The sequence below is a fragment of the Leptopilina heterotoma genome, unplaced genomic scaffold (assembly GCF_015476425.1).
Source record: "Leptopilina heterotoma isolate Lh14 unplaced genomic scaffold, ASM1547642v1 Lhet_68, whole genome shotgun sequence".
Taxonomy (NCBI): Eukaryota; Metazoa; Arthropoda; class Insecta; order Hymenoptera; family Figitidae; genus Leptopilina; species Leptopilina heterotoma.
The window spans coordinates 5,177,209-5,192,372 of NW_025111157.1; the positions used below are offsets into that span (position 1 = coordinate 5,177,209).

At 22.5% G+C, this 15,164-nt stretch overlaps 1 protein-coding gene across 5 annotated transcripts in view; it reads left to right on the top strand.

Annotated features, from left to right (window-relative positions):
• The window catches only part of LOC122510230 (cytosolic carboxypeptidase 1-like), a 66,662-nt gene that overhangs the window by 3,254 nt on the left and 48,244 nt on the right, over positions 1 to 15,164 (top strand). The window contains exons 1-12 of one of the 5 annotated variants that reach the window (XM_043624714.1): positions 3,964 to 4,295; positions 5,491 to 5,552; positions 7,923 to 8,071; positions 10,442 to 10,524; positions 11,880 to 11,991; positions 12,165 to 12,307; positions 13,078 to 13,222; positions 13,416 to 13,547; positions 13,821 to 13,964; positions 14,210 to 14,381; positions 14,654 to 14,720; positions 14,800 to 14,951. In XM_043624714.1, coding sequence (XP_043480649.1) covers positions 7,927 to 8,071; positions 10,442 to 10,524; positions 11,880 to 11,991; positions 12,165 to 12,307; positions 13,078 to 13,222; positions 13,416 to 13,547; positions 13,821 to 13,964; positions 14,210 to 14,381; positions 14,654 to 14,720; positions 14,800 to 14,951 — 1,295 coding nt within the window. In that variant the 5' untranslated portion in view covers positions 3,964 to 4,295; positions 5,491 to 5,552; positions 7,923 to 7,926. Of the gene's footprint in view, positions 1 to 3,963; positions 4,296 to 5,490; positions 5,553 to 7,236; positions 7,368 to 7,922; positions 8,072 to 10,441; positions 10,525 to 11,879; positions 11,992 to 12,164; positions 12,308 to 13,077; positions 13,223 to 13,415; positions 13,548 to 13,820; positions 13,965 to 14,209; positions 14,382 to 14,653; positions 14,721 to 14,799; positions 14,952 to 15,164 lie in introns of those variants that run through there. The other 4 variants (XM_043624713.1, XM_043624715.1, XM_043624711.1 and 1 more) reach the window with 4 other exon arrangements.

Genomic DNA, 15,164 nt, shown 5'->3' on the forward strand with positions numbered 1-15,164 from the left:
TAAAAAAAGGTAGAATTGTACAAAATTTATTTTTCCAGCGACAAAGGTTTTTATATTATTTTCCAAAAATAAAATTACTACTGTTTAGCTTCCTGTGTTAAAATTGGAAAAAAAGGAATTAATTATTTTTCTGTTCAAGGAATTTTTAAGTGCAAATCGATTATGGTTGTTATTACTATATGACGAGAGGAATTTTAGTGTGCAAACACGCTTCTGAGTAAAGAGATTTATATATATACTTTAGCGTGATAATAAGAGATTATTGAGAAAAAAGATTAATCTGACATATAGTCACTCAGGTTGAGAAGGTGGTGTTATAAAAGAAAAGAAATATACACTCGAATAGGAGATGAACGAATGTTATTCAAAGACATTAAAATAAGCAGTTATAATACATAATATATTAACCGGTTAGCATTGACGAAATTCAAGATTAGATCAAAAATAAAAAGGGTGTGGCTCAACTTTTTTTAGTGTCATAATTCAAAATTTGCATTTGGAATATTCGATTGCCAAAAATTTATCATCTTTATATATCTATTATATATACTTAAAATAGCAACTGTCAGAATAAACACACACGAAAGTAGTTCATTAGTTAGTAATTTCTCAAATGTTGCAATATTCATTTATCAAATGTGTTGTGTGGCTTTCCATCGTAATTAAAATAATAATAATTGTAATTACCTATGTCTATACTATTTTTTCTATTATTTATACATATTTGTGTATATTTTATCCGTTTGTAGAGGAATTTGGCATTATTATTATTGTCTAGCATTGTAATTAATTTAATTCACTTATTAATTAATTGAATTAAATTTTATTTAAGTTGTTAATTAATTGATTGCTTTATTTTTATTTTGGGCCAATCGAACATTTCTCTTGAAGCAATTGAATTTTGTGAGCGAATAAATTTATAGAAAGAAAAAATTTGATTAATTAACTAAATTAAATTTTATTCTGATTCTTTATTAATTAATTACCTTATTTTAAATTTGATTCATTCAAAATTTTGTCTTGAATCAATTAAATTTTGTTTGTGATAAAATTTATAGAAAGAAAAAAATTTGTTTATTATAAGGTAATTAATTAATTGCCTTATTTTAATTTTGGATCAATCAAACTTTTCTCTGGAACCAATTAACGAAATAAATTTTTTGCGAGCCGTAATATTTACAGAAACAAAAAAAATTTATTTTAGAACTTTTTCAAATACAAAAAGTTTATTTAGAAATGAAAATTTTAACATTAAAAAACAACTTCAAGTTGTAGAATAAAATTTTTAGTAACCCTAAAAATTGCTAAAGAATTTTTCTGAAAAATTTAGAGGAAATTGGATCTGTTTGCAAATTTTCTCTGCAGTATTTAAATTTCTCCTAAAATATTAAGAAAAATGTGTGACGTGGAAAACGAGAGCAAGGACAAAATTTCTACTGAGAATAATAATTGGTAGTTAATTTTCTCGTAATTTCCAAGTTTTATTTATTTCCATAGTGTCATTATTTGAGCAAATAGCGTCCTTTATGGTTGATTTTTATATTCTCTAATAAGCTCACTTTTGCTTCTGAATTTTAATTTTGCAGAAGCTTTTTCTCTTTTTATGATCCAGAAGTTTTGAATGTTCAGACGAAGGAAACATTTTTTTATTATAAATATTTTCACAAATGATTGCGATGAAAATCAAAAAGTTAAATTTTACATTTAGAAACTTTATCATTAATTAAGAAATTAATTAATTTATTTATTTATTAAAAATGAAGTTAGATTTTTCAAAAATTTTAATAATTCAAATTCTTAAATTAGTTACATTTTTCAATATATATATATTTAATTAATTAATAAAAATAATAGATTTATAGGAACATTTTAATTAAAAATACTAAAAAAAAATTGAATTTTGGGAAAGTTACAAATGATTGGAGAAATTCAATTATTTTCAAAAGTAATAAAATTCTTCGCAGAAATTCAATTATGTTGAAAATTGTATTAAATATCTCGTCAAAATTTCAAGTATTTCATAAATAATAAAAATTTCACAGTAATTCAATAATTATATTTATAATTTTTTGTAAATTTCTTCTCAATAATTCAATTATTTTCACAAACAAAATTTTTTACATGGATTCAATTATTTTTATAAATAATAAAATTCATCGCAGAATTTCAAATATTTTTAATACAATTTTAATTTCAATTCTGTTGAAATTAGTTCAACTTTTAATATGTATTTAATATTATTTTCAAAATTTTAACGCAATTCTTCGAAAGAAATCAATTATCTTGAAAAATATCAAAATACTTCCCAGAAATTGCAATTGTTTTCAAGAATTTTAATAAAATTATTTTCATAAATGACAATATTAATCACGAGAATAAAATTATTTTCAAGAGTAATAAAATTCTTTCCAGAAATTCAATTATTTTCAAAAATTAAAAAAAAATTCTCGTCATGATTTTAATTATCATTATAAACAGCAAAATTCTTCGCTGAAATTCAATTATTTAAAAAAATTTTAATAAAATTCTACGCAAACATTCAATTATTTTCATAAATAATAAAAATTTATCAGAATTTCAATTATTTGTAAATTTTTTATAAATTTCTTTGCAATAATTCTTTGCAATAATCAGAATTTCAATTATTTATAAATTTTTTATAAATTTCTTTGGAATAATTCAATTATTTTTATGAATAATAAAACTGTTTTCAGGAATTTAATTATTTTCATAAATAATAAAATTCATAGCAGGATTTTAATTATTTCTGATAAAATTTTAATCAAATTCTTCGAAAAAAGTAATTATTCTTAAAAATTTTATTAAAATTCGTTAGAAGAATTCAATTACTTAAAAATTTCTTGATAAAATTCTTTATGAGAATTCAATTTTATCAAACATTTAATTATTCAAGAAATTTTTTTATTTTGAATTCAAATAATTGAATTTTAGTAGAATTTTCTAATAAAAGTTAATTTAAAAATGAATTTTCAAATAATCGATTTATTATTTATGAAAATAATTGAATTCTTGCAACGAATTTTATTACATATTTTTCAAGTAATTGAATTCTTTTGAGAAATTTTATCACTTGTAAAAATAAATTGAATTCTTGTGAAGGATTTTATTAAGACTTTTGTAAATAATTAAATTTTTTTTGAAAAATTTTATGGACTAATTTAAATTATCATGAAACATGAAGATATCGATCACTCCGAGTCGAAGACTCGGAGTGATCGATTTCTTCATGTTTTACCATAAAATTTTGATAAGTTGTTAATTTCAATAGGTTGGAATTAACCATTTTTTTAAAATCTTAATTCCTATGGAAAAGAATAATGATTAAATATTTATTTTTAATAAAACTATTAATGTTTTCGAATAATTTTACAATTAACGAAATTTATAAATAAATGTAATAGAATTTTGAGTATCTAATAATTTTTAGAGTGAATCAGAATATTCTTTAGGGTCAGGGAAAAAGTAAAAATCAGTCAGGAAAAAGTCTGGAAATCAGGGAAAAACAAAATTAAATATTTGTGGCAACCCTGCTATATTAAAAAAAAAGCTTTGCAATAAATTCCTTTTGTAATATATTTTTAACTTGAAAAATTTAATCAAAATTAAATGTACAAATGTGTTTTCTCGACTTTTTTTACTTTCTGCTCTTAAACAAAATAAAAATAGAAGCAAAACAATGAGTTTAGAAAAAAAATATTCGAACTATTAAAAAAATTGTAATTGTTTCTCATTTGCAGTTAAATTAGCGAAGACAATTATTTTGCAAAAAATATTCTAATTGTTTTGGTTTTGCTGCAATTTTCGTGTTTGCAATTTAAAACTGAGCGGGTTCGTGGCAATTTATATGTACATTTCTGAAAATCGATATAACGGTAAAGTTCGTAAGGTGTCGAGAAAATTCGTGAAAGTTCGCACACTACATTCAATCAATCTGCAACCAGTTATCGTGTTTGTCAACAATACTCAAGATCTTCTTCTTCTTCTTTAGACTCACGAATCCGCAATATATCACAATATCAAATTAGAAACACGAAAGTCGTGCTCGTAAAGTCGTTCTATTCATCACGCGTATTTATTTCTTCTTTTTCTCTTTCATTTTTCTCCCCAAATATAATGTCACGTGCTCCAAAAGTTGTCAGTTTGTTCTTTTTTTCCTCATAATTGAATTGTCACAAGTTTATTTTATTCCGAAAGTATTATTTTTATTTGAGAAATTTATGGTGAATTAAAGAAAAAAATTTTTTTTTTGTGAGAAATGCTGAATTTATTTTCAGGTAAAAATATTGGAATTATTAGAATTAATATATTCTTATTAAAATAATTAAAATAAGTAAGAAAAGTAAAATAAATAATAAATAAAAAAAAATATTTATCCAAGTTCTTCAAAAACTATTCTGGTAATAAAATAATAATATTGAATTTTTAATTTAGGGAATAATTTTGAATTTTTTTTTATTTTGTCATAGGAGGTTTGCCCGATTAATAAGAATTGTTTTGTTTATGAAATTTTTTTTTTCGTGAATTCTAGGTAAAGTTCTAAAAATTATTAAATTAATCAAAATTCTGATTGAGAAAATTTTTGTCTGTAGTCCAAATTCTTCTAAGGCGATAAATTCGGCTTTAAATGTCAAAATTTTATTATAGGATAAATATTTGTGGTTGATTTGTCCAAATTTTTCCTTCGAGGAATAAATTTTACTTTATGAAACTACTAAAATTTTTTTTTGGTACTATTTATGAGAACAAGATGTTAGGAATTGGAAATTTTAGTTAATTGTGTTTTTGAAAAATTTTATTTATTGGAATTATTAATGAATTTATTTATTTTTATTTTATTTATTTTCCTTATTTTTTATTTTAATTACTTTATTTATTTTCCTTATTTCAATTATTTTAGATTATTTTTTTTATTTATTTTATTTTATTTATTTAATTTATTTAAATTGTATTTATTATTTCCTTTATTTATTGCATTTACTATTTATTTTTTTATTTCATTTATTTGCCTTTCTTTTATATTTATTTTCAACGTAAAATTACTTGTTTTATATTATAGTTGAGGTAACTTTACGCTTGAAGATTAGACATTTTACACGTTTTATAAAACATTGGTGCAGGTCTTTGATATATTTCCATCTGTCACGATAGGGTTGAGATTATAGAGTAAAAGACGTGAAGATTATAGATAAGTTTGAATTACTGCATATTGAAGCAATAAAAAATAAGTTTCACAATAACAGTTTAATTTTTTCATCTCAGAATAGATGTTAACAATTTTTTAACAATCTTTTATAATATGTTAATTTTTATAATCGTCTCGCCTTACGTTTAAAATTATTTCTCAATTATAAAAACATTAAACAAAATCTTTTAATAATCATAATAAAATGAGTAGTTTGATTTTATTAATATTATTATTATTATTATTATTATTATTATATAATTATTATTATTTTATTATTATTACAGGGTGATCACTGCTTTGGAGAACAGGGAAATGACGCTGAATTTTTCCGAACCGGAAAAAATCGGTAAATGACAGAGATTTTTTTCTTGTCCGGAAATTTCAAAAGTTTTTATTAAAAAATGTTTGTTTTGTTTCAAAAACTGGTTATAATCATTGGCTTAATTATTTAAAGTTCAATGAACCAAAGTGGTCACCCAATATTATTGATTAGGGTACAAAAGTTCAAAAATAAAAATTATTTTTATTACAAAAGTCAACGAATTGTTTATCTTGGAAAATATAAGTTTTTGCTGAAAAAAAAATTATTTTCTAAATTTACGAAACAAAAGAAATAATCATTAGGTATTTTAAATAATATATAGAGCAGTGTTGGTGTGTTTGTGATGTATTTTATTTTTGGCAGGTGATCAATTTTTAGAAGTGCTAATTTTCCAAAAAAACACGTTATTATAATTTTCCAAGTTATTTAATATTATAATGATAATAATTTGCGATATGAAATTAAATTTTCTTGTAGCTAGTTTCTTTTTTGTAGTAAATATTAATTTGCTGTAAATTTGAAATGTATATATATTTTATTTACGAGAGGGATTTTATATTTTTGTCAAAAGTCCAAAGAATTATGATAAATTATTTGCGCTCGATATTAAAGAGATATAAAGCGAGCTTCTTTATTTTTCGAAAAATTTTAATACGGGAAAATAAATTTAATGAAACGGGAAGCACACATATTTTGGCTGCGAGTTTAACAAAAAAGAAGTACGCTATCAAAATATTCTGAATTTTTGTTGTCTGAATATTATTTTTCAGTTAAATTTTTTCTTTTCTTGTTCTAAATTTTTTTTATTATAATATCATCTCGATTATAATTGTAATTGTATCATTCTGATTGTTATTTTTATAATTGTTATAATTTGTCTACTTGTTATAATTTTTATATTTGTTATAATTTTTATCCTTGGGATAAATTTTATACTTGTCATATCTTTAATTATTGTTATAATTTTTATAATTGTTATGATTTTCGTAATATTGGGGAAAAAAGTTAATAGTAAAAGAAACGATTTTTCGGAAAACCCGCCCCATTTATAAATAGTGGGGCCGCGTGCGTGCGTACTTGGGATTTAAACATAGTTTTGGCAGCGGGAAACGTCAAACCGTCAAGGAGTGGCAAAGCGCGTGGTTTCTTGTCACTTTCATAAAGCAAAATTTTCGCTAAAAAAATTTAATACAAATTATTGTTTATCTCTTGGAAGAAAAAATGTATTTTCTCGTATAACTTTGATTCGAATCATTGTTTATAAATTTTAAGTGCCTCTATTATTTCTGTTTTTCTATCGAGTGCATTTTCTGTGATAGTAGAAGTGAATTTTTTTTTACTAGAAAGAAGAAAATATGTGAAAAGCGAAGGATATTAAATTTGTTGATATTAAAAATATATTGAAATACATTAAATAAAATTTAAAAAAATAAATAAAAATATATGAAATATATCAACTAGAAATATTAAATTAAAAAAATTCTAAATTAAATTTTAAATTAAAAAATATTAAATAGAAATATTTGGAATATAGAAACATATTTTGGAAAGAAAAATATATGAAATATACTAAAAATATTGAAAAAAAATATTATTAAAGACACTTAAATTATTGGAAAAAATACAAATATTTAAAAAGACTTGTTAATATTAAGGTAATTTTTTTAATTAATAATTTTTATTAGTAATAATTGTTGATTTTGATTTTTCCATTAATGAAAATATGGAGTCATTTAAGATGAAAGAATTAAACACTAGAGCAGAGAGACAAAATAGAAAGAAGCTTTATAATGATAGGGAAAATAAGGAAAATTGTCTTCCACTGAAGGATGAGGATGAGTAATTAATTATTCGTAAAGATTTTTATAAGAGTGGTGTTTTGTTGCAAAAATGGGAATGTACTTGTATTTTGAGTGCGCTTTGTTTGTTTATTTTATCTCAAAAAATTAAATAAATAATAATAATAATAATAATTCTAATACAAGTTTTCTTGTGCATGAGAAAAGAATGTCAGGAACTGAAGATAATTAATTAAATAACTAAAACGTCCTTAGTTAATGCAATAATTTTAATAATAATAATAATAATAATAATAATAATAATAAAAATAGTAATAATAATAAATTATTTTCGTTTGTGTTTGCCCTTTTTGCTCGATCTGTTAATATTGAAAATAATAAATTAACAATAATAATAATCATCAATAATAACAATACCCAATAATTATAATAATTACTATTATTAATGATAATTATCATTATTATTATTATAATTATTATTTATGATAATGATAATTTATGATTCTATCCAAATAAAAAAGGTTTTCAAATGTAGAGCATTTTTTTACACTTGAAAATGTGAATAAAATATTAATTACTTTTTTTCTTTTTACAGTGTAATGTCACCGAGCAATAAAAATGCAGAAGAAGCTGTAATTGACGTTTTATTGGAAAAATTAAGGGATATTGTAATCAACAAATTACAAGAACCAGATTCATTGAGATCTACCACAGCAAAAATTCATGGACGACTCACATCTTCGGGTAATTTTTTTTTTGTTTATTTTTCTTTGATAATTCTTCTATTCTTTTAATTTTATTTTTAGAATTTTTTATTTACAGACAAAAAATATTTTATCTGGAACAATTACAAATTTTATTCTATTAGCGAAACTTTAAGATTTTTCAGTTAAGACTTTCGCTATTCTAAAAAAAATTATTATTGTTGTTGCAGGTGAAATATTTTTTCCGTGTAGTTATTTTTATTTAGTCTTTTAGTTAGTCTTTATTTTCTCTTTCTATTTAGCCTTTTTATTTAGTCTTCTTATTTATATTTTTTAATATTAAATATTTCATATTTCACATTAATAATAATATTTATTAACAATTATTGTTTTTTTATTTAGATATTATTATTTTGTATATTAAAAAAAAAGTTTTTTTTTACCTTTTTGTATTTAAATTCATAAACTAGAAAATTTTTGTGAATTAATTTTATATTTGAAAATAAGTTTTGTTACGCTTTTTAAAAAAGTATCTTCAAAAAAGTTTCTCTAAATTTATTTTTAGATAAATGTATTAACTTATAGAGTTTCGTTCGTTAATCGCTAAAGCTTGTGCACGATCAAGCAGCTCACCGCAAAGCAGTATTTTAGATTGAATCGTGTAAACTTCGCCTTTTACTGATCGATTACATCAAATTTTACTCATGCAGAACGCATTCAAAAACAATTTTAACAGAAAATAGCGCTTAACTTAATTAAATTCGATAGTTTTATTAATTTGCTAATCGAGTGGAATTTTTCATTTTATCTCTATATTTTTATTTGAATTGCAGTCGTCTCTCGATAATTTTAAACTTTCGATGAAATGAAGTTGCTTTCTGGTCTCTTCAAAAAATTTCTGCTACTTGAAACATTTAAAGAAAAGTATTTTTTGAAAAAAAGTAATAAAAAATTTAATAATTAATTATAATTTATTAATAATAAAATACATTTTATAATTTAAAAATATTTTTTGAAATAAAAAAAGTCTCTTTCGAAAAAAGAAAATTATGTTTTGGTGTAAAATATTTTTTTAATCCCTTGAGATTTAATTTATTCATAGTTTGCTGCATTATGTAAATTATCGAATTATATTATTAGATTTATTATTATTATTATTGTTGTTATAATTTTTCCATTTTTTATTTTAATAACTTCTATGATTACTTTATTATTTAATAGAACAAAATTTTTATTGTCTAATAATTTGAATTTTTCATATTAATTAAAAGATATTAAATATTACTCGATATGCAAAATTTATAATGTAAACAAATATGCGCGAAATGGTATAAATTACACCAGAGAGACAAGATAATAGATGACTCGCCAATGTAGCGTCAAATTAGCCTCAGTTTCTAAAACTCCAATTTCTAGCAATTATTTTTGCCAAGATTTGTTTATTATATTTTGTACAAATTTCTTTGGTCTCTTATTCCTAAGAAACAAATATGTTTCAATAATTCAAAGGTAAATTTGTTGTTTGAATTTGTAAAAATTGCAGAAAGTTGGAAAAAAATATTACTATCAATAATATTTAATAATTAAAAATTTGACTTGGATGGATTGATATTTTTTCTTTCCTTATAAAAAATGTAATAATTAAAAATATAATTAAAAAATTATTTTACTCAAAAATTACTAATTACTAAAATTTACTTTACGAATTGTAAGATTGATTAATTTAAATAATACTAATGATAAATTTAAATTATTATTATGTATAGAAATAATAATATTGAATTATAAATGAATTTTTCTTTGTTGGTTCGAATTTATTTTATCCACTTTAAATTTTTATTTGGCAAAATTTTTATTTTAGAGATATTTGATATTTTCAGGTATTTTTATCAATTATATACTTTCTTTCTCTTAACATCTTGTAAATCGTATGTATTAGTATTGTTTGTAATGAGTTTCTGGCAAAGATACACTTGAATTTGTTCAATTTCCCACTAGTGGCAGGTTCATGACTTTGGAATCGATTTGATCTGTCAACTTTAAATTACGAACAGTATACTTTGCCAAATGTTATTTCTCTTATCTTTGTGCTGTATCTGCACAACAAGAATCTCGCTTTTCAAGTTCGAGGTTGACTGAAATATATTTTTTCCCGAAATTCGGAAAATTATTTTTTTAATAAAGAAAAATAAAAATACTTCTTCGAATTCATTTATTTATTAAATATTTAATTAACTATGGCTAATTAATTGAAAATAAATAAACTATGGCTAATTATAATTTAATTAATTGTCAATGTTTCTGTATTAAAAAATTATTTTTATGATTGAAAAATAATTACAAGAATGATAATAATTAGATAATGATTGGTGGAAAAATATGATTGAACTGATATTTTAATTTTTTTCAGATCGCAAAACGAGGGAGCGAATGCTCGAGAAATTATGGAAAAAAAATTCCGGATCGATAGGAATTTTTCTCGCGTCACTTGAGGTATGAATTTTACTTATATGTTTACTTCCATTTCTAAACATTTTTTTTTTTTTTTATTAAAAAACACTAATTTTTTATTTTATTTTCTTAATTTTATATTTTTGATATTTGATCAGAATTTCCAATTGTACATCTTTGCTGATCTTTATTTGAAACAGAGACAATTTCGAATTCAAGAATTATTTATACATAATCAATATTAATCGAATTTGTTGACAAATTTAAAGTTTACGATAAATTTCGAAAATGCCAAAATACACTTGTTCGGAAAATTTGTTCGCAATTCAAATAAATTTAAATAAAAGTAGAAAACGTTCCAAGAATAATTCTTTTTGTGCTTATAAATAAAAATTGCGGAAAATGTTAATAATCTCTAGAACGAAGAAAATAAAATAAATAATAAAAGTAGGTATTAATTAAATAAAATATTCTTCGAAATTAAAAGTAAATATTTTATTATATATTTAATTAGAAAAATATGATGTCAAGGCTCGTAAACGTGGGAGCATTGAACTGAATCTAAAAATAATGTAGACTTTTAGTCTGAATGTGATTTCCACGTTCCACTATAAAGTTTTAAAACTGCAAGTTTAATTAGGACTTGCCCCATTTAATTAAAGGATCGGCCTTGGCGTAAAAGAAATCTAAATTTAGTGAGTGATGAGGTTGAATATATCTTAATAAACTGACGGGGGGGATAAAGTAAATTTTGTACTTTGTAAAAGTAATGATAGAAAATTATAAATATGATAGAAGAGATTTTTTTCGAACATTAGATTAATTTCTACGAACTAGATCTTTCAAGTCAGTATATTTGGAATTTTTTTCTTTTTTTTTGGTTCATTGTACCTTCCTTTTTGGCACCCGAGAACTTATGATAATCCTTGAGAAGAAAGAGTGTAATTTATCCGTTCCAATTTCCGGTTGGTTTCGTATTGTTGCAGGCACGAAACCTAGAAATATCATTTATTACGTCAGAAGAGTACGACATGAATCCAGATTTTGTTGGCCTACCAACTGCGTCAATAATAGATCCAACATTAAACTACTTCTTCTACTTTTTTTTCACTTTTCATTATAATAATAAGCAGTTTATAAATTTCTTTTCGCTGTGTCAAAAAATATTTTTGACAATCAACAAAAATATTATTTACAGTCACGAAGGGATAATTAATTTCTAAAAATAATTAACATTTCTCGCATAATGAATTATGAGCGAGGAATTTATTAAACTTTTCACTTTATTAAAAATGTTTTTTCCATCTTAAAAAAAACCTATTCTGAAAAGAGGAAAAGTGTAAATTTTTAATTATTTATTTGTTTGTTTTATTAATTGATTGCTTTTATTGTTTTAGAATTGCAAAGATAACATCACCAATTGCACTTTGGTTGGAATTCTTCGTGAATGTATATCGCCAAAAATTTCGAAGACAAAGGGAAAGGCATTAAAAAACAAAAACGATTTACGTGAGTAAAGAATTTAACATTTACTTTTGATTCTTTGTTTATTTGAATCATAAAGTGTCTAATGGACGATTTACTTGTACCTTGAAAAGAAATGTTATTTATCAAAAAAAAAAAAATAATTACTGAATTTTAAAAGGTTCGTTTAAATACTGTTTTTTGATAAATTGTTTCAGGTACCAATAGCAGATTGGCGCTTAGTAAGTTGATAAGTCTAGGTGGCACAGAAGTTTTGATAAAACTTTTAATTAATTCCCAACATGCGGATCCTGTAATGATCGAAGTATTAGTCCAAGAGGTGCTCTGGTTATTAGGTCAGGTAATATATTTTTTCCTTCACTACATAATAAATTTTTCCCAGACGAATTTATTTAAATTTTTCAATTCTTATTCTAGACAAATTAAAATAAAACTATATTTTAAAATAAGAAATAATATTTCCTTAAAGTTTCGAAGTTTTTTTAAAGCTATTTTTTAAATTTCAAATAAACGAAAAATTTTTTCCGTTCAAATATTTTTAGAAATTATTATATTGAAGTAGAAAGAAATATAAAAACAGCATTTATAGTTAAAAATTAATTTTTTTTGTATAAAAAGAATTTTTTGTAGAAAGATATATAAAAATAGCATTTGTAGTTAAAAATTAATTTTTTTTGTCTACAACAAAATTTTTTTAATAAAGTTCAATTTTTGAAAAATGAAAAAATATCGTTTGAAACTTTAGAAACATGAAATAATTTGGAATAATTTAAAGAATATTTTTATTCAACGCAATAAGAATAGATCAGTTATTATTTTGTATTTTACTTCTTTGGATAATTGAATTGAGATGAAAAATTTAATTTTCTTCTAAGAAATTTGCCTTTAATTTGATATCGTTTGGTAGTTTTTTTAATTCGAATTTGTTTTGAACAAAAATTATTTCCTTATAAGACGTGAATGTGTAAAAGCGCAAGTTTTGCAAGTTTTTTTTTCTCATCGAAAGCTATTATTATATTAAAATTGGCGTGATTTAAGGTCGAGATATTACCTTGAAACGTTTAAACTACTAGATTATTGTTTCTATGAAATTTATCCTCCTCTCTGCAGATCGCCCAGAAGGATAAAAATTTTGCCACGAAGGTGAAGGCTCTTAATTCCTTGAAGCTCTTTCATAATTTGCTGAAGCAGCATTTCAATCAAAACAAAACCCTATTACCACTGTTGCTCATCTTTAAAAATTTATCTAAAAACTGTAAGTTTTATTAATGTGTAATATTCATTATATTTTTAACAATAATAATTATTATTATACATTATAATTAATTATCTTTATGATTTTTATTTCTATTTTTCTTAATTAGAATGTCATATTAATAATAATTATTATTATAAATAATTAAGAAAATAAGTATATAATATTTAAGTAAATAAAAAAAAATTTACAGGCATTTCTCAACAATTTTTGTTGAGAGACGGCGTTGTTCATACTTTAGAGAAAACTTTTGTTTATCTTGGTTATTCGCCTCATTTGAAACTCGGAACATTGTTGGATTGTTTCAAATATTTCAGTGCAAGTAGTAAGGAAAATGATGGAAAAAAATTAATTTATTCGTAAATATTATTTCAGAGTGGTCACAAAATTAAACAATCAAAAATTTTTAATTTTAAATGCAACAGTCAATTGATAAAACAAGTTTTTAACGACAATAAAATCAATAAAAAAAATTCTCATGAATCAGTCAATCAACCAATCAAAAATTGAAAATAAAAATTTGCGAACACACTGAATTTAATTTTTTAAAGTTCTAATTTAATAATGAATTTATTGAATTGAAATATTTTTTTAACAGAACTCTGCTGTACGAAATTTATAAAAATCGGAATTGTACATCAACTGATGCGCTTGTTTGAAAGATGGGAAAGATTCGATGGACAATTGAGATTAAAAATTTGCAACAGTGCACTCAGTACTCTGCAGCATCTTTGTGTTCTAAGTAAGTAGAAATTAAATTTAAAAAAAATTGAAAACTTGGTAATTTAATATAAAATAAGAAATATATTTTCATTCGTGATAGAAATTTAAAAAGAAAATCTAAATATTACTTTCTAAGAGAGAAATATGAAACAGAAATTACGAAACATAATAAAAAAGTACTTTCGAAGTTAATTTAATATTTAAAATTATATATTAAATATTTAAAATTAAAAATATTCACATGACTTGAAATTAATTTTACAGATGCCGGGAAAAAGGCGATAAAAGCAAACGGAGGCTTGCAACTTCTTTATCGATTCTGTACAAATTTTCCGGATAATAAAATGTACGATTCGGTATTATCAAGAGTTTGCGACATCATCAGTCAATGCCTCGAGAAAAGGGAACTTCCAGTTCCGAAAATTTCACCTGCCAGGTAATTAAAACAATTTTTCTTTTCAAATGTTTTGAATTTTAAAATTAATGTATTGAAAATCTATTAAATCTTATAAAAAATTTTATTAAAAAATTTGATAATAATTAAAATTCCTTTGAAGGATTTTATCAAAACTTTTAAAAAAAATTAAATTCTTTACAAAAATGTTATTGAATTCAATTTATGTATCCAAATTTCAATATAAAAAAATTTTAATCGATTCAAATTTCAATTTTTAAATTTTAATTCAGGATATAAAAATTTGTCAATAGATTTTCATTGCCTGAAACAAATGCGAGAACAAACAGTGCCGACAGTATTAGTGATGCCGAGAGTCAGGTAAGAATGAAAATCAACAATATTTATTTTTTCTTTTTGAAAATGTGAATATAAAAGTTGTTTTTCACGTTAAAATCAGGTTTTAGGCTCTAACAGCGACGTAGAATCGGGCGAAGATGAAGACAGTCATGTTTTTCGAAATTTACGAGATTCCAAATCTGACGACATTGACGAGAATAAATTTTTTGCCGGTTTTATTACATCACAAAGGTCTGAGGAAGATCTCGCTAGGTAAATAAATAAATGAATTCCTATTTCGATTTCTTTATTACTCATAAATATTCACGTATGATCTATTTTGAAATTTTATTTTTAAACTTACGAGTCAAAATATTGATTTGAAAATATTTTTATGAAATTATTTTCCCGGATTTCATTTTAATAAGTACAATTAATTATTTTGAATTAATTTTTAATATAAAAGGAAAAAAAGTATTTTTTTTC